Here is a 25,680-nt window from a genome sequence, read left to right as displayed (position 1 = left end):
ATTGAGATGAAAGATTCTATTATGTTTCCTGAGTTATCTATCTTCTTAGCCCATGATCGTGGTATATTTTTTAGCTTACTGCCAAAATTTTTACCCCTAAAATCCCATGCCTTAAGGGAAATCTGATAGAGGTTACTATTATCTGTGCCATTCAAAAAATTCATCAAAATTATCACTTCTCCCAGGAGGAAATTGCCTCGTATCAGTTAACTCTTCAACTCCTTGGGGAGAGGGGAGAGAGGACCACCCACTCACCAGTGACTCCTGTTCCCCCTGCTATCTTGACCCTGACACTTTTAACACCACCAAGACTTTGTTAGAGACTGAAAATTTCAGATCTGTTTTCTTGGCTAATATATAAATGGGAAAATTAGTTATGGATTAGTCGACAAGATCTCCTTATATCTGTATTCCTTCCTTTTGTTCTCATAATAATATGCCTGATATGTTGTTTAGGACAACTTAGAGCCTACTCTCTAAAACTGTCCACTACTATTCAGGCTACTCAAATATCACAGAAATTCAAGCTCAAAATTGATGTTAAGACATTAAGAGGTCAATTGTAATACAGTTCTTATAAAGACTGTCTTGACCAAAATGTGAAGCCCTGGCTAGAAGCTGGATATTCCTTCTTCTTGAGCATCTGATTATGTCTACACACTCCAATCTCATGTAAGTTCAAGAAACTACAGACAACTCTGTGATTTTTATTCTAAGAATCCTACTTTTGTGATAATCTATGGACTACTACTGAACAGAATTATGCAGCTGCTTGATGTTACTCCCAGTGAACAGAAGAGAACATATGCAAACAAAGCGTCAGAAGGCCCTGCTTTTTTCCCTGGATGATGTGCTGAGATCTTTGCCAGTGTTCAAGCATTGGGAAGATCAGGTTACTACAATTTATTATCACCATATTTGAGCTGACCATGCCCTGCTCCTCTTTGGAAATCAATACTAAACTCTTTTTGTAAAGATGGGTCTCTGTTGTGTGATTCTCTCCCTAAGCGAGTGTCCTTTTCTCCTCCTCTAGGGAACATTTATTTGTGCTTCAATGTTTAATAAAGAAGAAAGCATTGTCAAAAATATTCCCACAGAAAACACAACAAAGGCTCTTTCTACTTTTTCCTCTTTCTCTCTGATTTATGATAAACTCTGGTGTGTTCCTCTAAGTCCCCCTGTATGGTATGTTGTGTTCTTTCCAGGGAACTGTAACAAAACTATAAAATTCTCCCTGACTTCTCTCTCTCAATCTGCGTCTGATACACCGTAGCTCACCCAAGGTAATATGGTTAAAACACACCCCAGAAGCAATCAGCACACCTAGCACCAGTTTTGGGTTTCTAATACCATTCTCAAATGTAATAAATATGGCTTCTTTGGAGAAATGACTGATTAACATTTATAAGATGAGCCAAGCAGGAAATATATAAGATGAACCTGGAGTATCTTATAATGCCCAGAAATTAGGACATGCTATAAAACAAAACAAAGCAAAACAAAACAAAACAAAACCAGAACAACAACAACAAAAAGCCCACATTAATGAGAGTATGTCAAAGGGGCACAGGAGTCAGCTAAAACAGCTGTCAATAACCTAAGCTGGAACAATTTGAACAACAAAATTTTCTCCTGAGATGATGATCTGCCTTCTTAATCTTCCTTTTTTTTTTTTTTTGATACATTATTTTATTTTTTTTTAATTAAATGTATTGGGTTGACTTTGGTTAATCGAATTATATAGGTTTCAAGTACAATTCTATAATATATCATCTATATATTGCATTGTGTGTTCACCACCTACAGTCAAATCTTTTTTCATCACCATATTTTTGACCCCCTTTCCTAACTCCTAGCTCTCCCCACTTTTTCCCTGGTAACCACTAAACTGTTGTCTGGATCCATGCATTTTTGTTTGATTGTTTGCTTGCTTGTTCATTTGTTGCTTTCAGTTTTATATCTCACATATGAGTAAAACCATATGGTTCTCAACTTTTTCTGTCTGACATATTTTACTTAGTATTATAATCACAAGATCTAACCATGTTGTCACAAATGGCAGTATTTCTTCTTTTCCTATAGCTAAGTAATATTTCATTGTATATATGTACCACATCTTCTTTATGAAATCATTTATTGAAGAACGCTTCAGTTGTTTCCAAGTCTTGGCCACCATAAATAAGGCTGCAGTGAACATTGTGGTGCATATAGCCTTGAGGATAAATGCTTTCAAAAATTTGGGGTAGATATCCAGAAAGGAGATTGCTGGATCATATGGTAATTCTATTCTTAATTTTTTGAGAAATCTCCATGCTGTTTTCCATAGTGGCTGTACCAATTTAGTTTCCCACCAGCAGTGTATTAGTATTTATTTTTCTCCACAATCTCTTCAACACTTATTATTTGTCTCGCTGATGGTAGCCATTCCAATAAATGTAAGGTGGTATCTCATTGTGGTTTCGATTTGCATTTCCATAATAGCTAGTGAAGTTGAGCATTTTTTCATATGTCTGTTGACCATTTGTATGTCATCTTGGGAGAAATGTCTGCCCATTTTTTAATTGGATTGTATGTGTCTTTTTGTTTGTTTTTTGTTGAGTTTAGTGTTTTGTTTTGTTTTTAATATATTTTATATATTAACCCATTGTCAGCGGTTCTATTTGCAAATATCTTCTCTCATTTGGTTGGTTGTCTCTTTACTTGGTCGATGGTTTCTTTTGCTCTGCAAAAGCTTTTTAGTTTGATACAGTCCTATTCATTTATTTTTGCTTTGACTACCCTTGCCTTGGAGGTCAAATTTATAAAGTCCTCCTTAAATACAAGGCTTACAAGTTTAGTTTTTTTCTATGAAATTTATTTTTTCAGGTCTTTATTTAGATCTTTGATCCATTTTGAGTTAATTTTGGTGCACAGTGACAAACAATAGCTTAATTTCATTAATTTGCATGATTTTCCAATTTCCCCAGCACTATTTATTGAAGAGGCTTTCCTTTCCCCAATGTATGATTTTGGCTATGTTGTTGAAAATTATTTGCTCATAAATTGGACATTTAATTCCGGACTCTCAATTCTGTTCCATTGGTCTGAGTGTCTGTTTTTCTGCCAATGTCATGCTGTTTTGGTTATTGTCACTTTGTAGTATAATTTGAAGTCAGAGTGATTCCTCTGAGATTGTTCTCTTTTTTTTCAAGATTATTTTGGCTATCGGGGTCTTTTGCACATCCATACAAATCTGATAATTTTTTGTTCTTTTTAAAAAGTGCAGTTAGGATTTTGATGGTGATTGCATTAAATCTGTATATTACTTTAGATAATAAGGTCACTTTAATTATGTGTTGATTCTTCCAATTCATGAATACATTTCTTTGTGTATTATTCAATTTATTTTAATAATGTCTGATAGTTTTCAGTGTAGTTTTCAGATCTTTCACATCCCTTTTTAATTTTATTTCTAGATATTTAATCTTTTACTTGAAATTCCAAAATGAATTGTTTTTACTTCATTTCTTTTTGTGAAGTGTAATTGTTAATATATTGGAACACAATTAAATTATGGACATTGATTTTGTATCCTGCAACTTTACTGTATTTGTTTATTGTTTTTAATATTTTTTTTGGTAGAATTTTTAGGGATTTCTATGTAAAGAATCACGACATCTGGAAAAGTGACAACTTTACTTCTTCATTTGCAATTTGGATGCCTTTTATTTTTTTTCTCTTGCCTGATGGCTCCAGCTAGAATTTTCCATACTATGTTAATAATAATAGTGCTGAGAGTAACCATCATTGTCTTATTTCTCATCTGAGAGAAAAAGCTTTCAGTTTTTTACCATCGAGTATGATATTAGATGAGAGTTTGTGATGTATAGCCTTTATTAAGTTAAGGAACTTTCCTTCTACACCCATTTTAATGAGTATATTAATCATAAATGAATGTCGTATTTTCTCAGATGCTTTTTCTGCATCTATTCATATGATCACATAATTTTATCCTTTATTTTGTTTATGCAGTATATCAAATTGATTATTTTGCTTATGTTGAACAATCCTTGCACCCTTAGAATAAACCCCACTTGATCATAATGTATAATCTTTTTAATGTATTTATTTAATGTAATGTATTTAATTTAATATTATTTTGTTTAAAATTTTTGCATCTGTATTCATCAGAGATATTGATTTGTAATTTTTTTTTCTTTAGTTATTCTTACTGGGTTTTAGTATAAGGGTAATGTTGGCCTCATAAAATGAGCTAAGAATTATTGCTTCTTCTTCAATCTTTGACTGTTGGGTGGGATTCACTAGTGAAGCCATCTGGTCCTGGACTTTTACTTTTTGATGACTGTTTTAATTTCCTTACTGTTGATAAATCTATTTACATTTTATAGTTTGTGATTCAGTCTAGGAATGTTATATATTTCTAAGAACTTGTCTATTTTGTTTAGGTTATTGAATTTGGTGATGTATAATTTTTCATAGTATTCTTGTATAATCCTTTGTATTTCTGTATTTCTTTTTTATTTCGGATTTTGCTTTTTGAATTTTTTTCTCTTATCCTTTGGAGTCTAGCCAGGAGTTTGTCAATTTTATTTATCTTTTCATAGAAACAACTATTTGCTGCATTAATTTTTTTCTATTGTCTTTTTTGTTCTCTATTCACTTAATTCCACTCTAATGTTTATTATTTTCTTCCTTCTGCTGACTTTGGGCTTTATTTATTTTTTCTAGTTCTTTAAGATGAAATGTTAGGTTGCTTATTTGGAATTTTTCTTTTTTCTTGAGTTAGGCCTGTTATGATATAAATGTCTCTCTTATTATCCCCTTTTGCTGCATCCCAAAAGTTTTGATATGATTTTTGTCTTTCTCATTTTTCTTTTTATCTCCCTTTTTATTTCATTCTTTAGTAGCATGATTTTTAATCTCTAAATATTTGTGGGTTTTTTCCACTTTCTTTTTGAAGTTTATTTTCAGTTTCAAAGAATTGTTGTTAAAGAATATGCTTGGTATTATTTCAATTTTTTAAAATGTGTCGAGGTTAGTTTTGTGTTCTAACACATGGTCTGTCCTTGAGAGACTGTTTCATGTGCACTAGAAAAGAATGTATAATCTGCTGGTTTGATATGAAAGTCTCTGTAAATGTCAGTTATGTCCGTTTGGCCTAATGTGTCATTTAACGCTGCTTTTTTTTTTTTTTTAGTTTTCTGTTTGGATGGTCTATCTATAGCTGTCAATGGGGTATTTAGGTCCCCTACTTCATAGTGCTTTTGTCAGTTTCTTTTCTTACTTTGTTAGTAGTTGCTTTATATATTTTGGTGTTTCCTGATTAGGTGCATATATATTGGTAAGTGTTATGTCTTCTTTATGTATGGTTCCCTTTATTATTATGAAGTGTTCATCATTGTCTCTCATTACCGTTTTTATCTTAAAATCTTTTTTTTTCCCCCAGATATAAGTATAGCTACACTCACTTTTTTCTGCCATTTGCTTGGAATATCATTTTCTACCCTTTCACTGTGATTCTGTATTTGCCCTTGCAGCTGAGATGTGTCTCCAGAAAGCAGCATATGGTTGTTTTTTTGTTTGTTTGTTTGCTTTTGATCCAATTTGTTACGATTTTTTTAATTAATACATTCAGTTCATTTACATTTAAGGTGATAATTGATGTATAAAGATTTTCTATAGCTACTTTATCTATTGATTTCTGGTAGCTCTGTGTCTCCATTGTATCCTTTCCCTCAGGTTTTTGCCTGTTATTTTAGTTTGGTGGTATTCTATGACTTTTCTTCGTTTCCTCTTTTTTATGTTTTGTGTCTTAGTTCTGGATTTCTGTGTGTGTGTGTGTGTGTGTGTATGTGTGTGTGTGTGTGTGTGTTTTGTTACTATTAAGTTCATGCAAAAGAAACTTTCACATATACAGTAGTCCTTTTTCTTCTAAATGCATCTTATCTCCATTCTCCTTTGAAAATTCAGAATTTACTTCCTCTCTTTTTACATTTTTATTGTTACAAGTTATCCCTATTCATGCTGTGAGTTTATATCCAAGTTTCAGTATCTCTTGTGTTCTTCATTTTTTGAATTTTTTATCTTCTTACACTTTATGTTATATGTAAGTATGTAATACTCTATTCTGAATAAGGGTTGCAACTACTTGTTTCTGTCTGTCTATTAGTCATCTGACTTATAGTTTTGTATCCTTTGTCTTTTGTTTTATTTAGAATAACCCTCTCAGTATTTCCTAGAATGCATATTTTGTAATAGTAAATTCTCTCAGCTTCTATAGGGCTGGAAAAATCTTTATTTCTCTTTTATATCTAAAGGATAACTTTGTTAGATACATTATTCTTTGCTGATACTTGTTCTCTTCCAAATAGTTTGGATACTTGAGTCCACTCACTTTTAGCTTGTAGAGTTTCTGCTGAAAAATCTGATAATAATCTAATGGGATTTCCTTTAAAGTTATTGTTTTTTTCCCCCTGGTTGCCTCGAGAATTTTTTTATTGATATTAATTTTTAACAGTTTTAATGTCATGTGTCTTAAAGAAGGCTTTTTTTTGGATTATGATAACTAGGTGTTCTGTTTTCTTCTTAAATTCGAAGATCCAGTTTTCCCATAGGTTGGGGAAGTTCTCATCCACTATTTACTTGAAAAGGGTTTCTGTTCCCTCTTCCTCTCTTCTCTTTCTGGTATACCCATTATTCTTATATTGCTCTTTCTGATGGTGTCAGATGGTTCTCGCAGAGTTTGTTCTTTGCTTTTTTTTTACTCGAGTCTCTCTCTCTCTCGTTTATTGTTTGTTTGTTTGTTTGTTTGTTTTTAGATGAGGAGGTAACATGGTGTGTTATATTGTACTTCAAAGTATAAAAGAAGATTTAAAACTAACCATTAAGAATTTATCTTCTTTCAACTTCAGAGATCCAAGATAGAATACACCTGCAGGGGACTGTAACTGAATTCTACTAAGCAATCACCTGCCAATACTTGAATTTTGAGAGGATGATATTAAATATCTTGTTTATACACCTGCAGCATCTGGTCTTCCTAGGTGGTCTCCTATCCAAGTACTAACCAGGCCCGACCCTGATTAGCTTCTGAGATCAGATGGGATCAGGCTTGTTCAGGGTAGTATGGTAGTAGACTATCTCTGTTTTCACCCACATCATTCCTAGATTTCACTAATTCTTTTTTCTATCTGGTCAGCTCTATTTCTTAAGTTTGCTATTTTATTCTGCATCTCTTTTATTGAGTTCTTAAGCTCTAGAATTTCTATTTGGTTCTTTTTTAAAGTTTTGATCTCTTTAATAAAATACTTCTTATGTTCATTGATTTTATTTCTGAGTTCATTAAACAGAATTTAATGAGTTCATTAAACTCTATCAGAGTTTTTTTGTTTTTGTTTTTTTTTTGAATCTCACTGAGTTTTTTCAGAATTGCACTCTTGAATTCTCTGTCATTTAAATCACATATTTCCATGTCTAAGTTTATTTTCTGGAAATTTTTCATTTTCTTTCTCTGCTTTCTTGTTGCTTTGGTTGCTCATTGTATTTGATGGATTATTTCTCTGCCTAGACATTTATGGGAATTAAATCTTTTTTTTCTTTTCTCCTCCTTCATCTTCTTTTTCTCCTTCTCTTTCTCTCCTTCTCCTCCTTCTTCTTTCTTTTTGTGATACCTCTGTATCAGGTTTATAAGAAGAGGTCTTTCTTTTGTTTTCCAGTTGGTGGCAATTGAGTACAAGTGTTTTGTTTTCTCCTGCCCTGCTCAGACTTCTCAAATTTCTGTTAGGCAGTGGAAAATGCCTTGTATTTCCTGAGGAGATGGGCATCTCCTCTATGACCAGGTCCCCTTTGTCTCAGGGTACCACCCCTGTGGGGGAATGTAGCACCTTACTTTTCATTTGCTGCTCATACTATTCTGATCTAGCTTCAGGCTTTCCATGCCCATGAAATAGTCCTAAATAAAACAGACTGAAGCCAGACAGTGATCGTGTGAACATACTGGCTCCTTTTCCGCTCATGTCTTTAAATCAATTAGTTCTCTGTTTCCTACTTAAAATATTTTTATGAAAGAACTTACCCCCTTACTACAAATCCTACCCAGTCTTACTCAAATGTTGTTGCTGAGTAAGTGCAGGGTTACTAGGATGATTCACACAAAGTCCCACCTCTCCAGGAACTCATGGTCTTTTGAAGTCAGCAAATATCACAGAGAAGTACAATAAAGGTCTTATTCAGCACAGAGAGAGAATATAAACAGTCCCAGGGGGGACTCCAATTATCCCCAAGTGGAAAGTCAATGTTGCTTTTTCTTGTTTGCTTTATATTCCATTCCTATATATTAGTCCCATAAGCATGTCCTGATAGAGTTTTAATGAGCAATTCTAACTGAATATGTATCAAATTCAACTTTTACCTTACTCCTATTTGAAATTTGATATTCCTCTTCAAATTCTTCATTTCATTAATGGCACCACCAGGCCACTTTTCCTATGAGTTTGCACCTTACTTTATATCCTGACCCACTCCATTCCACAAATAATTTGTCCCAGACCCACAATCTTTAATTACTGCATGCTTTTTCATAGCTTGGTAATACTGCACAGTTTCCCCTTTGCTTAGCAGTTCTGCACTTCACATATATTTTGCAAAATTCTATCTAATATTTAAGATAGATTCCTTAATTTCATCTTTTAGGAAGTGATCAGCCATTTAGATCTTTAACTGTGTCTATACGTATTACATTGTATAATGTTTCATATTAATGAAAATGTTATTTTTGAGACCTATATGTTAGATTCTATATTGCCTGTTTTATGTACATTAACTAATTTAATCCTCACAATTACCTAGTGAAATAGATATTATTACCTTCATTTACGGAATTTACATCTAAGGAAATGAGATAAACCTTATTATTTTCCTTCGTAACATATAAGAAAACCAAGATTGTCAAACTAGTAAGTGAAAAACCTGACCTAGAATTAGACTAATTCCCATACCTTTGTTATATCTGTTTACATGGAGAAAGTCACTTAAAATGCATGACCATAGAAAATAGTCATGGGAGAGCTTACTTATATTTTCGTCCTAAATATTTATGTCTGTGACAATTGATGCAAGATAATTGGGTGGAGACTAAATATCATCTTTTCTATTAATGTGCATTATCTTCTTGGATAATTTGGTAACATGCACATACTGGGCAATAATCCAAAAGACCACTTTTGGCCATAAAAATTGAAAGCATTAAGATTAATGAAAGAAAAGATGATTTTATTATATGAGTTATTTTAAAATGTTAAACACAAAATAATAGGAATATAAAAATACACTGTTAATAAGGAACATATCTAGAATTCTTTAGTGATTGTAAGTTGAGCCATGTTGAAGGATAAATTACATTTCAAACCAAATAAATTAGCAGTCTGGATTGATGAACCATGGTTTTAAGGAGGCATAATCTGGTTATTATGTGAACATCTAAAATACAGAAACCAAAATAAGATTTATAAACTAGAAAACTAATTCAATATATATCATGATGATGACTTGTTATTTTATCCAAATATTTAACTCATATACTTCAAAAATGTTTTTTTTTTTTATTTTTTTTATTCTTACATACATGCCATCAATATAACATAGTCAGTCATCATGTGGATGTTTCTTACAGAGACTCAATGACAATAAGCTGCAAAAGTAATATGATAAATAAATTATATTTTGACACTAAAATGAAATATTAAAGACATCAATAAATTTGCTTTATATGTAAGAAGAAAACACTGTGTTAAAATTGTTTTAAGAATATAATAAAACCTATGGTGTTCATATGATAAGTGCCATTAAAAATCTGCATTTACCAAAGCATGTTAAGCATAATATCCTTAATATTCTTATTACGCATCATTTATTTAACAAATGATTTCATGTGAAAATTCAACTTAGTTTATGAAGTATACTTCTACCAGTGCTATATGGTTCTTATTGGTGAATATTATCACTCCTTTTCTTTTTTCTACCAGTGCTATATGGTTCTTATTGGTGATTATTATCACTCCTTTTCTTTTTCATTTGGGAGATTCTCCAACTAACCACACCAAAAATCTCCTACTGCATCCACTCCATCTATCACAATCAAAGAAGCTCCTACTGCAACCACTCCATCTATCACAATCAAAGAAGCTGCCAGCAATCATGAGCTTTGCTGTTGTGGCTGCGCACACCATCCAGCTGTCCTTGACCAATCAGAACTGCTAATTGTTGCCACCACGGGACCTTCCCACAGTGCCACCACCATCAATTTGGAGATACATTTTTGCTTGAACCACAATCTTTTCTTCCAGGACTGCCATATCTCCTGCAGCTTAAGCCCTGGGAAATTTAGAAACATCAGTGGCCCTAGTAGTGATTGTTGACTATTTCAAAATTAAAAGTCACACAATAAACAGGAGAGAAGTTTTCCAACACTGTGTTTTAAATTTAGCAATCTCTGTAACAATAAAAGAAAAAAAAATACTCTGGTTTCCAAGGTCAGGCCTTTATACATTCTTTGTAATGATAAAATCACAACTATCTAAATCGTAATTGCCTACCTATAACTATTTTTTTTTTAATTTTGAAAAGTATTCATACCCTTTCCTTTTTTAATCTTGTTTGAAGCACATTTAGAATGACTGTCTCCCCACAAAAGGAATAGGCTGAAAAAAGAGGAGCAGAAACAAATATCCTCTGTTGCTTCATTTATAAACATAAAATCAAATATAAAAAAGATCAGGATGAAAACAATAATCTCGGTGTTAATTTTACTTAACAATGACCACTTTTACCTCTAAAACTGATTAGGGAAAATCAAATGTATTAGAACAAATCAAATTTTATAACATGTTCCACTAAGTAATTGTTGGAATATGAGACTACTTTATAAAGTTCAAAAAATACATGTGTATTTTGTGCATGTGTGTATATATACAGATTTTAATCTCTGTAGTGAATGGTTCTTTGATGTGGGAACAAGAAAAAAAATGTATTCCTGAGGCTACAGACACCATTGATCTTAGAGGACCTAGTTACATTGTCTAGTCTAGATGAAATCTCTCTACTGATTTTCCACAGATAATAAAACTCACCTCAGACTGCTTCACATCTTCTCATATCTTATGTGAAATTTAACTCTCATTCCAAGATTAAAGTTAACTATTACTTCCTCTTAACAGTACTTTTTAGGAAATTATGGTTTTACTAATGGGATTATTAATTGCGTATTTTCTCCTGGATAAATAACTAAAGGAAGTAGTTTTGTTTTGTTGATTCTAAATTCTAATGATGATCATTAGAACTTTACTGAGGTACTGATTATATTGATGCTATATATCTATCTGGTAATTCTGCCGTAATTGGAATTTAATCTCCAATATTTTATTATCTTTTACTGGCAGCACTTTTGAAACGGTGTCTCCATTGAAATATGTAACCATGTCATATTAATTTTAGCCTCATCAGCATCTAAAAATATTTTGTCAATATTTAAAACTAGCACACGCTAAATTTGATCTTCTTTCAGGTCATCATTGAATGGGATGATATCAGAACAACCACAGTTATTTCTGACTTAGAGTGGTAGATGACAGGAGGAGGACAACAGGCTTTAATGTTTGATTTCTGAGCACCAGGGAAGGTGATCACTTTCTTAATTGAAGTTTTAACATACAGTAGTCCCCCCTTATCCACAAGAGATACATTCTAAGACCTCCAAGTGCCTGAAACCACAGATAGGTCTGAGCCCTATGTATACTATGTTTTATCTTACACATACATTCTTTTTCAATTACAGGAAGCACTTTACAATTTCTTTTTGGCATATTTGAATTGGAAGTGTCACTGCTCTAATACTGTGGGACCATTATAAAGTAAAATAAAGGTTGCTTGAACATAAATATTGTGATATTGTGAGAGTTGATCTCATAATACAGAAGGCTGCTAAGTTACTAACATGAGGAGAGTGTATACAGCATGGAGACATTAGAAAAAGGGATAATTCACATCCCTTTTTCTGGTTGGAATGAAGCTGAATGACATGAGATTTCATCACACTACTTAGAATGACACACAATTTAAAATTTATGAATTGCTTGTTTCTGGAATTTTCATTGTAATATTTTAAAACTTCAGTTAACTGCAGATAGCTGAAACTCCAGACTTCAAACCAAGAATACTGGGGGACTATTGTATGTATCTGACAACTGCTATGTATCATTCCGATCATCAGTCACTGTGCTATCTGCATTTAAAGGTCTTGAGTAATTGCTATCTGCATTATCTGAAAGGAACAGGTCTTATCTGATATGAACTCAATGCCAAAACTTCAATCTTATAACCTCTGAACAAATCATAGAATGTTCCTGAAAAGTAACTAGCACAAAGCACAGGAGCAAAATCTAGCCTGTTTGCTGATAAGAATCACTGTAACTTCATTGAATATCTCAACTTTATCTCTCTGTCACTGACAAGTGAAAATGTTTCCAGACTTTTCCAGGTGACTAATATTTTACTGGATTTTCTGCATATAACTAGAATAAAAGTTATTCTATGCCAAAGTGTCTTTCATCTGCCCCAAACTCAACCTCAATTCTATTGTAAATTCCAAGTCTCCATAAATAAGGAGTGATGAGGTAGATTTAAGCCCATGTCTGATGGGGTTGATTATTGAGTCATCTTCATTACTAAACTTATACTGATGTCATTCCTGGAGCTCCTCCCCATCTTTGTTTACAATTGAAGTTCATCAGGCTTTTGACCTGTATCCTTCCCCAGGCTGCTCCCCTCCCTCTAACTCTATACCCCACTTACTGAAGTAAAGTCTGTGTCTTAGTTGGCTCAGGCTGATATTAAAAAAAATACCATAGATTGGGTGTCTTAAACAACAGAATTTTATTTTCTCACTATACTGAGACTAGAAGTCTAAAATCAGAGTGCTAGCATAATTGGGTTTTAATTAGGGCCCACCTCCTGGCTTGCAGATAGCTGTCTTCTTTTGAATCCTCACATGGTAGAGAAAGGAAGCTCCACTGTCTCTTCCTCTTCTTATAAGTGCATTTGTCCCAACAAAGAGGCCCAAACCTCGTAACTTTATCTAAACATACTTACCTCCCAAATACCCCTCCCCACCTCTTCATACAATCACATTTTGGGTTAGGCCTTTTACATGTAAAATTTAGGCAATGGATTTATTCATTCCTTATCAGCCTCTTCCCAGATATCCTTTCCTCACCCTAATAGAGTAGCCTGCCTTCTTATAAAGGCAATCACTCACACACTTATCAATTTTCCAATTCGAGATTCCTGATCCTCAACTAAACCCTGCCATATGTCAATAACTTCAGAGAAAGAAGCTAAGAGAATAACTCAGTGTGAATGCCTGGATCTGCTAATCCTTGACCTAACATTTTGTCTAACTCAAGATTCAAGCACTAACATTTTGTCTGTCTCTCGTTCTTAAATAATTCAGTTCCATGTTTCATCTATCTTCATGAGACTTTCTCATGGGCTCATGCCCCAATGTTTTTGCTCCATGTTCAGTAGGCCAACACCAGGTCCCGGGGCCCCTTCTTCTATGTATGGCTCAGATGTATAGACATTTTGATAGAAAAAAAAGAAACTTAAAGAGAGTACTAAGAGCAAATGAAGCTTTGATTAAATGGACAAATTCCTAGAAAACAAGCCTACTAAGTCTGAAGCATGAAGAAGTAGAAATTTTAAATAAACATAACAAAGATAACAAGATTTAATTTAAAACACTCCCAGCAAAGAAAGTTGTGTACTTGATAGTCTCGCCAGTGAATTCTGCTAAACATTTAAAGAAGAGATCATACCAATTTTTCTCAAACTCTTCCAAAAAATTGAAGAAGATGGAAAAATTTCTAACTCATCCTTTAAGGTCAGAATTACCCTAATACCAAAACTAGAAAATACCACTACAGGAAAATGTAACTACAGGCTTATATCTCTTATAAACAATGATGCAAAAATCTTCAACAAAATAGTAGCAAACAAAAGTCAACAGCATATTATTCTAATTATACATTATTACCAAGCGGGATTTATTCCTGGAATGCAAGGATAACCCAACACATGACATTCAATCAATGTAATACACCACATTAACAGAATGAAGGCAACACACACACACACACACACACACACACACACACACACACACACACTGACCATCTCAACTGATGCTGAAAAAGCATTTAACAAATTTGATTCCCTTTTATGACAAAACTCAGCACCTTTTCAATGCTCAATAAACTATAAGTAAAATAAAAAACTGCCTCAATATAATAAAGACCATATATAAAAATTCCTCAGGTAAAACTATACTCAAAGTTGAAAGACTTAAAGCTTTTTATTTTATGTATTTTATTTTATTTTATTATTTATTTTTTTGTAAAATTCAGAATAGGGCAGAGATGCATGCTTTTGCCACCTCTATTAAACATAATACTGGAAGTCTTAGAGAATTTAAGCAAGAAAAATATATAAAAATTAACAAATTAGAAAGGAAGAAGTAAAATTATATTTTCTCACATATAACATGATCTTAATGTAGAAGTTCTGGAGATTCCACACATACACACAAACCTATTTGAACTAAAAAGAATTCAGTAGATTAACAGATACAAAGTGAACACAAAAAAATCAGTTGCACTTCTATACACTAACAATTAACAATCTAAAAGGAAAATTAAGAAAACAACTCCTTTTATAATAACATCAAAAAGAATAAGATATGTAGAAATTAACTAAGCAAAAAGGTGAAAAACGTACACTAAAAAATATAAAACATTACTAAAAAAATTAAAGACAAATAAATGAAAAGGCATCGCATGTTCATGAATTAGAAGGCTTATTATTGTTGAGATGTCAATACTACAAATTCAGTGTTATCCCTATCAAAATCTCAATGTGAATTTTTTATAGATATAAAAATATCTATTCTAAAATTTATATGGAATCTTAAGAAACTCCAATTAAACAAATCATTTCTATAAATGAACAAATCTAGACACCACACAGTTCCTGATTTTAAAGTTTACCACAAAGCTATAGTAATCAAAACTGCGTGGTGCTGACATAAAGACAGACATATAGAACAATGGGATAGAATAGAGAGCCCTGAAATAAAACTTCACATATATGGTCAAATGATTTTTGACAAGGGTGCCAAAACACAAATGGTATCAAGAAACTAGATATCCACCTGCAAAAGAGTGAAGTTGTAACCTTATCTAACACCATATGCAAAAATTAACTCAAAATGTATTATATATGTCATGTAAGAGATAAAACTAGAAGATCTTTGAAGAAAATATAAGATAATATTTTCATAACATTGAAATTGGCAATAATTTCTTAGACATAGTACTAAAATACAGCCAACAAAAGATAAATAGTAAACTGGACTTCATCAAAATTAAAAACCTTTATGTATCAAAGGAAACAATCAACAGAGTAAAAAGGCAACCCACAGGTTGAGGGAAAATATTTGTAAATCACATATCTGATAAGGGATTAAGCAACAAAGTGGCAGAGAATTACCATTTTACCCAGTAATTCTACTTCCAGGGTCATACACAAGATAATTGAAAATGGTGACTGAAATATTTGTAAATACATTTTCATAAGGACCAAAAGGCAGAAACAACCCAAATGTTCATTGTTTGGCAGATGAATAAACAAGGTAAACAAAATGTAGAATATACATGCAATGGACTATTATTCAGTCTTTTAAATTAATGAAATTCTGATACATGCTACAATGGAGATGAACCTTGAATACATTAAACTAAGTGAAATAAGTCAGAAACAAAAGGATAAATATTTTGTAATTCCACTTATATGAGTCAATACATAAAGACAAGAATTAGAACAGTGGTTACCAGGGGCTGAGAGGAAGGGAACATGGAGAGTTATTGTTAAATTGGTATGGAGTTTCAGTATGCTATGATGAAAATTCTAGAGATGGATAGCAGTAGGTAACAATGACATTATACTCAATGATACTAAAATGTACACTTAAAAATGTTGAAATGGTTAATTTTATGTTATGTATAGTTTACTACAAATTTAAAAAAAAAAGCATTTGACTATATAAGTGTGAGTCTGTTTCTGGAGTCTATAATATTCGATTGATTCATGTGCCCAAACTTATGACAATATCACATTGTGTTCTCTATTGTAGTCTTATAATAAGTTCTGAATGCAGGAAATATAAATAAATACTCTAATTTTGTTCTTATTCAAGATTGTTTTGGCTATATTAAGTCCTTTGTATTTTCATTTAAATTTTAGAATCATTTTGGCAATGTCAGAGTTTTGATTGATATTGGATATTTAGGGAGATGTGAAAACTTATTAATATTAGTTCTTAATTCATAATTATATTATATTTCTCCACTTACTTGATTATTTTCATTTTTAATAATAGTTTTGTAGTTTTCAAGGTAGAAATTTTGTACATTTATTAAATTTATTTCTAACAGATACATGTAATATATTAAATTGCATAATTTATAATATAGAGATTAGGTCTATGAGTATTAGCTATTTTGATTGCAAAATTTAAAACAATAACATTATTTCAGTGTTGAAATACTGAATTTTACAAATTACAAAATTTTGCTGATCTAGGACTTGTGTAATATATTAATTCCAGAAAGTTATAAGAAGCGTATTTCTTCAGTAGGAAAAAAAGAGAGAAAGAAAGATAGAAAGAGAGAGAGAGAGAGAGAGAGAGAGAGAGAAAGAAAGAAAGAAAGAAAGAAAGAGAGAAAGAAAGAAAGAGAGAAAGAGAGAGAGAAAGAGAGAGAGAAAGAGAGAGAGAAAGAGAGAGAGAAAGAGAGAGAGAAAGAGAGAGAGAAAGAGAGAGAGAAAGAGAGAGAGAAAGAGAGAGAGAAAGAGAGAGAGAAAGAGAGAGAGAAAGAGAGAGAGAAAGAGAGAGAGAAAGAGAGAGAGAAAGAGAGAGAGAAGGAGAAAGAAAGGGATGGAGGGAGGGAGGAGGAAGCAAGGAAGGAACACTATTCTTTGTTAAGTAAAACAAAGAAATGGTAACCCCATGGGAACAATTTAATCAGCCTTAACAGCAAGACCTATAATTCAGGATGATTTAAATGGTCTGTGACGAAAGAATAGTTAACAGTTTGTAAAATGTCCATTATCTTTATTTAGCAAAGGCTATTGATTTAGGACCTGATGTGACTCCCACAGGATGTTAGTGAAAAGTGAGGATGAAATTTCAGCATTTTTCACCACTAACAAAAGATTATATGATAAGTCTGTTAATTAGCTACAAATTAAACCTTCATGCTAAAAAACTACAAATGTCTGGGGAATCCAGGAAACCAACTGTTTGGTACTTGCTGTAATTTTCTTCTGAGATGACATATGGCAACATTGCTAAAATGATGGCTTTAATGTTATTACACAATAAATGATAAATTCTAAAACTTGTCCTGTTTTATGATAACATTGTTTTGCTGAATTTAATCTAATTTTCCCTAAAGATATCTTTCACAGTGGTACTTCAGTGTTAGTTAGCAGACCAATGAGTTTGATGTATAATTAATGGTTCTTTCTGAGGCTAGAATAACTGCAGGGTAATATATTAACTGCTTAGAGCATTGGACAGAACTTGCTACAATACTCAAGCATAATCCTATCAAGCAAGTCCACAAAATTATTCATACCTAACCCCCTCATACAAAGCATTGACACTGAGTTTCATTTCTCTTACCTAAAGCCTTATGAGTCCCAGATGCCAAGAATTGGGCTCTATCTTTGGAACATCTCCCCAAATTCAACATGATGTGAGATAAAATCAAGATAAAAAAATTGACATGTACTGTTCTCAGTTAGTCTTCTGTGTGAAAAGGTAGAATACACTCTCTCATGATCAAAAAATACAGGTGTCACTCTATTCATAAAAATACAACAAGGAGTCAATGAGATGCCAAAATGGAAATGGGCACTAAATATGTGGCTGTGCACCCAGGTATGAGTACTTATACAAGGACTGCTCATTCAATAATGTGAACAAAAATTACATGCAGTATGATTGACTGAGCTCTAAAAGTAAATAGATATATGTATTAATAATTTTCTATGAATAAACTTTTTAATAAACAAAACCAAAAAACTTCAATAGAAGAAAAAGCTACTTACACCAGAATAGAAAGGTTCACCAGACACACATATCACATCTTGTTCTTGAATCATCAAAATATCTTTGGCTAGGTGTAGCCGAACTTTGAAAGGGTCCTGATTACCATCCTGCAGCAAACAAATCCCTGTCTTTGTCTTCAGGCAGAAAAACAAAAGAGCAAAACAAAAGAGAAAAAAAGTATACTTAGTTTGTAGATATAATTGTATGACATATTTACTGTAAAACATGATGAATAACACTTGAAAGCTAGGTAAAATGTACTCCAGTGAGTTTGAAATGTAATACTTAATGTAGATACAAAGAAAAGGATAACTGTTTCACATACAGTTGACCCCAGATCCCGGATATTGGAGATTATGTCAGAAAATCTACATAAAGATTTGGAGAGTGAGGAGTATAGTTTATATATTATATTTTTTTTATAAAAGAAAATTTTCTTTAATACTTATTATCTAAATTTAAAATAACTTTATTGAGATAAAATTGACATCTATAAAATTTAACCCTTCAGAGTGTATGATAAAATGTTTTTAGTAAAGTTGTGCAGCCATCATGATAATCAATTTTAGAACATTTTTATTACTCCAAAAAGAAACCCATGAGCATCATCTTCCCAGCCTCTTTCTACTCTCTGTCTTTACCATAGAATTTTAAATTTGGAAACATACCTACTTAACATCTTCTGTAACCTCCACGATTTAATTATTTCTAGTTGCCAACACACACACACACACACACACACACACACACACACACATTGTGTACATATGAGGGAACAAAGATAAAGAGCTGATGTGAACTGCCAAAATTAATATAATTAATTAAAATCATAGCCTGGTTTGAGACCCAGGATTTTTGATTCCCAGTCCACTGTTTTTGCTTCACGCTTTCTGGGATATAAAACAACCAGTGATGATTTTTAACTTGTATAACATAGATTTAATCCAGCAATTTAGTAATCCATTGAAGAATCCATGAATCTTGTCACTTCTGAAGCATGTCAGTGTTATAATATTCACTCAGATGAACAAGCAGATTCTCCCTCGCAAGTGCACTTAACACTTCCATTTGTCAGAGATATAAAATTAAGTTCTTTTGAGACAGAATATAATTTTGGGCTGTTATTCGGCACCAACAAGTCAACAGGGACAATGGCTACTTTTGCAATTACATTTTTCTTTAATAATTATTGAACTATTCTTAACTTAGATAAAGGGGTAAGCTCATGGAAGTACATACGTATCCTCAGTATATCATGAGCACAAAATCCCAGGAAAATAATACCAGGCTTTCTCTTGAAATATAATTTTATATGTGAATTGCTAGGAATTTATTTCTTTAGAACAGTGTTCATTAATGTTGATGAGAATATACTTAGATAAAGTAACCTCCAAAAATAACTTTTTCTGTAATCTGCTTTAACCTATGTGTTAATACATACCATTACACCTTCTATCATATATGATATTATATTAGTCTATAATTATTTTTAAGAGTTATGATATATTTTAAGAAAAAACAAACTTTTTCAGGAGCAAGGATGATGTTTCCACCTCTATGAGACTGGTGGACAGCAGGCACTCACTAAATCATGTCGATTAATGTATTCTAGAGTTTTACTCCAGTGGATATGTCTAGAGGACAAAAATATTTCATCTAAAGCAAATTAAATTTTCCTTATAGAACACAATTTTCTACATTTTCACATGGAAAAGTTTTCATGCTTATAGTGCAGACTTGGCCAGGAGCCAACATAAGGACTCTGAGTTGGCATGGGGCAAAGATAGGTATAAAATATTATTAAAGCTATGTAAATAGGATTGAGGACATTGACTAATTTTTCAATGTACAGTATATTTGGGCCAATTTTTTCTCAGAAGTGTAATGACTAAACTGGCATTCACAAATAATGCTCTGTCTCAACTTGAAGATGAAAGAGAAGCTTTCCCTGAGACCTCATAAATACATTATTGTTACACATAAAAGAGATATAAAAGATCGCACAGGGAAAGTTTGAGGGACTAAAATAGCTATGAGGCTTCTCTCATCATGTTTATGACATGATCAATCCTCCTTTCACTCAACCTTCAGATAACATGTAAAATATCCCCTAATTAATAGAAAGGGGCCTGGAAAACAAAATATAGACTTTATACACTTTGAATTCATGTTTCAACCTGAGAAGATGAGATAATGAGGCTGCTTTTGTTAGAATAAAAATATATATGTATATAATTTTTCCAGGGGTTATAGATGTTACACATATTCTATTATAAAAATTCAGTTTATGTATAAGAAAATACATTTAAGATCCTACACATGCATCATTTTTCAAATATTGTGTAAAGCTAACAGAGTCAGACATGAATTAGACAATAGTCTCTGACCTCAGTGTATTCCTACTCACGAAAATACACATCTATAAATAAGATGAAATGTGATATCTGATACAGGAACATGGAGAGAGGAATTAAATATTCTTGAGGATGTATTAAATGAGGCTTTGTATATAGAAAAAATATATATGGTTTGTCTTGAAAAAATAAATTGAGAATACGATAATTGAAGGAGGTAAGTTAGTTTATTCAAGAGGGGAAAAGTAAAGATATAGAGCATAAGAAGATATAGAGCTTAGTTCATTCGATTCTAGAAAACAGAAGCTCAAGAATGCATCCCTGATGCTGATTCTGTATGATTCAGTAATGGCCAAGGGAGAAGTGCCAGGAAAGGAGAAGGTAGGGCAAGGCTCTCGTGAGATGTTCCAGGAGTTTGAATGTAATGGAAATGCCTTAAAGAAACTGAAATAATGTATTTAAATGTAGTTTTATAAATACATTTCTTATAGCAAAGTAGAAGATGGATAAAAATTTGTAAAGTTAAACATAGTTTTTGTTGATAGAAACATAAACCATGAGCAAGAAATGTTGGAGACTGGGAAACAATTGCATTAAATTTAAATCTGCTATAGTAGATCAAAGAAATGGATAAAATTAATTCGAGGGCACTCTCCTGATTCAGAGCATCATCGCTGTATGGGTACTATCACTAATGAAGTGTGGCCACATATTTCATTTATTTGTTGTTTAATAACCACTTATATAGAACTTACTGTGTGCCCAGGAATATTAATTTATTTGACCCTCCTAATAACCCAATGGAACTAGTCTCATAGATTGGACAGGAGAAGAGCAGAGATGAGTGGGACTCAGGATTTGAACCCAAGCTGCAAGGCTTCAGATCCCATGCTTTTATCCACTGTCTTGGGTTTCCCCTCAGGCAGAGATTATTTGAGGATACCTGCCTCAATCTTCCTGTACAGACATATGGCTATTGGTATCTTTCCTCAGGTAGCATTTTAGTCACCAAAATCTCCTATGAAAGTGCAAAGAGTTCTGAAAAGTAGTTCATCTTAAACAGATATTTGTCATGTATCAAAGCAATGACAACTAGAGGGAAAATAAGATGTGCAAGGGACTACTCTGGACATGACAGCTAAGTTTTCCATTAAGGACATGCTACTAAGGGAGCATAGGACACTATCTGATAAGGAGAAAAGCTTGATTTACACACCCTCATCTGCTTGTATTGCTTCAGGGATAAGAATGGGTAACAGGACCGTGACAGCGGTAACTAGTCAGCGCAACCTAAAACAGCCTGGCCTCAAAGTCTTTACAGATCTGTGGACCCCGATTTTTAAAAATTAAAAAAAAATCTAAGTAATTATCGGCCCCCCATTTTAGTATTAACTGAAGATCTGCATTTGTCCTCTCTTTATTAACACAATAATTATTTGTCTTTAAACTTTGTTGACTGTGTATATATTATACATGAGTGCAGAAATGTATTTGCTATATATAATGTACAAATATACTATGCAAAGTCTAAACATACATAAAACTTAAAATTTTAAGGAGATGATTCATAAAAAAATAATATAAATTCAAATGTTGTTTTCCCGTGCCTGATGGATGATCTTACACTGCAGCTGGATTTTTCAAAATCCACATTGGAGATTATTTTCTTAAAGGAATGGTAAAAGGCAATATCTCTTAATTACTTAAAAAGCAATATTTTTAAATATTTAGTCATTGACTTGTTTTCTGTAAATTAATGAAATGTGTTTACAAATTTGCGTGGATTTATTCTATGTTTTAAAAACAAATCTTGCATTTCAACTTAATAGAAATTTATGCTTAGCTTAAACTTAGTATCTCTGGAACTGTAAAAAATAAACTAACATTCAAATATCTAAGTCTTCTTTAGGTTCTACTCTTTGAAAGAACACAAACTGTGTTTTCTGGAAAAGTTAAAATCTATGTTCCTTTAATTTGGAAATGTAGAATTTGCAATATTACTTGTAAGAAACTACAAACAACAGGAAACTAGGCAGAAACTATAATATGCACTGCAAATATTCTTGTAAGTATATTCAATATTTCATTTTTTTGGTTGTCAAATATAATTTAATTTGTTCTGCAAATCTTTTTTAAGGTTTTTAAGTGATATATATCTAGATAGATAGATAGATAGATAGATAGATAGATAGATAGATAGATAGATAGATAGATAGATAGATAGATAGATAGATAGATCTTTTTTTTATATTGTACCATACTATAGCAGTAGTATACTAAATGCCATTCCATGCACGGTTCAAAGTGTATTTTATCCTTTTCCTTTCCTTTCCAAGATTACTTATAGCCATGGTCTTCTCTTTGTTAAATTTTAGCCAGCTGTTAAGTACTAGTATAAGACTCACTTCTCCTGAAGCCTTTGAAGACCACTCCATCCAAAAATGAGTCCTTACTATTCTGAATGCAGGGTTTTCATTGAATCAATATATCTTCCTAATGATCAATATTGTATTTAGACATCACATATAGTGACCTCAAAAACATTTAGCTATATATCACGTTATATAACTTCACATTATATATCATTATTTCAAGAAAATTGTAATAATAACATTACTATTTTTATTACTAAGAATTATTAATCTATAGGACCTAGTACAGTAGTTTATTTAGAGTAGGATTTCTTTCAATATTTGTTGATTGAATCATAGTCATATATTATATTGTATTCATGAGGAATTAAATTTAATTATTATGTGCATGAATTATTAAATTATTCATTATGTGTTACAGAGAAATCATAATCGACACAGAGACATGGATTGTATTTTAAGAAATGTAGATGTGAAAATAAAATGTGAGGAAAATCTAGACTGAAGATAGCTTAAAGGCTTATGAACACATAGTTACTCTGATGATACTTTTAGAAGATAAATCAATAATTATGCCTGACTATGCACATATTTTTTTCTTCTAAATTGTGGATTTTTTTTTATTTATCCTAATTGTATTCTCCATTTTCATTTGTGTGTATTGTTAGACTTCTAAATCTTGATTCCTTAAAATAATTATAACTTTTTAAAAGAGAACTTCCTTAAACAATAAACAAACTTCTCTTAAAGAAATCTGTATTACAAAATTAAGATGTACTTAATTTGGGGCATACTTCTATTCTTTTTCAAAGAAGAGATTTCCTGACATCAGCACTATAATATTCTAGATAAATCTGTCTGATAACATGGATATCTGATTTTCATATTTAATGGCTTATTGGCAGTCAAGGGAATATGAGTTTTATTTTGTATATCTTTGTGATAATAATTTCCAGCAATGTAGTACTTCAGGAAGAGGCCTAAGCTTAGACTCCAAGCTACAAATTATAGTTTTGCTTTTAACTAATTAAATGGCATTCAGCATTTCAAAAAACCTCTCAATTTTCTCATCTACAAAATGACAATTAAGCTAAATTATCTTTATGAATCCTGTCCATTTAAATGGTCTGAGACTATTAATAGCAGACAAACTCATTGATTGTGGCCTATATTCGGGGTGATTTGATCATCTTCAGGAAATCTTATAGTTCTCTATTCTTGCCAACACACCCACCATGTGGAAGACACACGGGTACTACTGCTGAGCAGTTCTGAGACAGTTGTATTCCATGGGGAGGACAGTCTAAACGATAATTATTCTAAAAGGGTTTATTGCAAAAGAGCAAGACCCTATTACTACAGAAGCAAGGGTGAGATGATCACAACGGAATTATCATTATAAGATAAATCTTCTGAACCCTAAGTAGAATTTATATATAGTTCGAATCAATGAATCAAAACAATTTTGTTTTAAAAAAGGTCTGAGAAATCAATCTTATGTCAGCCTCCAAAGTCCAAGGTAAACCATTTGTTAAAATGCCATTTAGCCACTATCCAGTCTCTATCTTGTGAATTCCTTATGTGTTTCATTTGTGTCTCATTCAATGGATGCTTTACTATCAGAAACATAACAATTTGATGGAAATAGTAGACTTACTACATTCAAAACTAGAAATAGAACATAATTAAAATTTATGCTTCTATATTTAAGCTTCTGAAACATTAATTTATTTTTTTAAATATAAACGGATAGTGCGAAGTTTAAAAGATGAATAAGTTATACACTCTGACCTTATAATATTCAGTACTCATGAGAGGTTTGTAAACAAATAACTACAATGTAAGAAGTATAAGTATTAAAAAACTAAAAGCAATTTATTAATTTTCTGAAAGAATTTAAATTCTAAACTATGAACCAACTGTGATAAATATTTTTAAAGGAGATATTTTTCAAAATTTCATTTAAAAAATTTTCACAAATATTAATAACTGAAGGTTTTGTTGGTTGGTTTTTAACTTTATCATAGGCAATTTAGTTATGATTGTTTTTTCTTAGGTTATTCATACACGATAAAAATGTTTTATACTTTTTAAATAAATGTGAAATATTTTAACCTATGAATGCTTACATTTTGCCTGAAGAATAAAAATACAATACTTTGAATGTCCCATATTTAATCAAAAAGATAGTCTTTTTTCCTAAAATAGAACAATTACATTACCTGGAGGTCTAAGTTCATACATTTTTGACTGCACCTTTGAATGGGTTTTAATATCCTTACAGGAGCAATGTGCCCCTTTAACTTATACTGAAGTGTGATGACAGTTCTAGAGAGAATTTGAATTGCCATGTATTAATATTTAAATAATATTGAAATACTTAAATAATATTGGAATCATAAAATATATAATTTTAGTGCTGAAAGAGACTTTATATAATCTTCTAATTTATAACCATTTATGTGGAAAGAATTACTTATAACACTTCTACTACCTGAAATCCTGCAGTGTATAGTTCATGGAGAAAGGCAATTCAATCAAACCAAATATCCAACCTTCTTTTTCTTAAGGAAAGAGCAAATATCTGAGTCTTCTCAGGCACTCTTTTGCTTTCTAGTCTTGCAGAAAGAGATCATAACCTGGAAGTAAAATGAACTTATCACCCACCTCTCTATTGAAAGCAATGATCTACTTACATAAAGGAGGGTCAAGTGTTTTCTGTTTATTCCTATTT

The 25,680-nt window shown here is 32.0% G+C and overlaps 1 protein-coding gene and 1 pseudogene across 2 annotated transcripts in view; both read right to left on the bottom strand.

The window, feature by feature from the left end:
- The window catches only part of SNTG1 (syntrophin gamma 1), a 510,335-nt gene that overhangs the window by 254,357 nt on the left and 230,298 nt on the right, over positions 1-25,680 (bottom strand). For both annotated transcript variants that reach the window (XM_025043728.1, XM_025043729.1), the window contains one exon: positions 18,220-18,354. In XM_025043728.1, coding sequence (XP_024899496.1) covers positions 18,220-18,354 — 135 coding nt within the window. The remainder of the gene's footprint in view (positions 1-18,219; positions 18,355-25,680) is intronic.
- LOC112476194 lies at positions 7,019-7,137 on the bottom strand (annotated as a pseudogene).

The sequence above is a fragment of the Pteropus alecto genome, unplaced genomic scaffold (assembly GCF_000325575.1).
Source record: "Pteropus alecto unplaced genomic scaffold, ASM32557v1 scaffold62, whole genome shotgun sequence".
NCBI classification, from domain to species: domain Eukaryota; kingdom Metazoa; phylum Chordata; class Mammalia; order Chiroptera; family Pteropodidae; genus Pteropus; species Pteropus alecto.
Note: the sequence above shows the minus strand (reverse complement) of the source record. Positions and strands in the feature narration are given on the sequence as shown.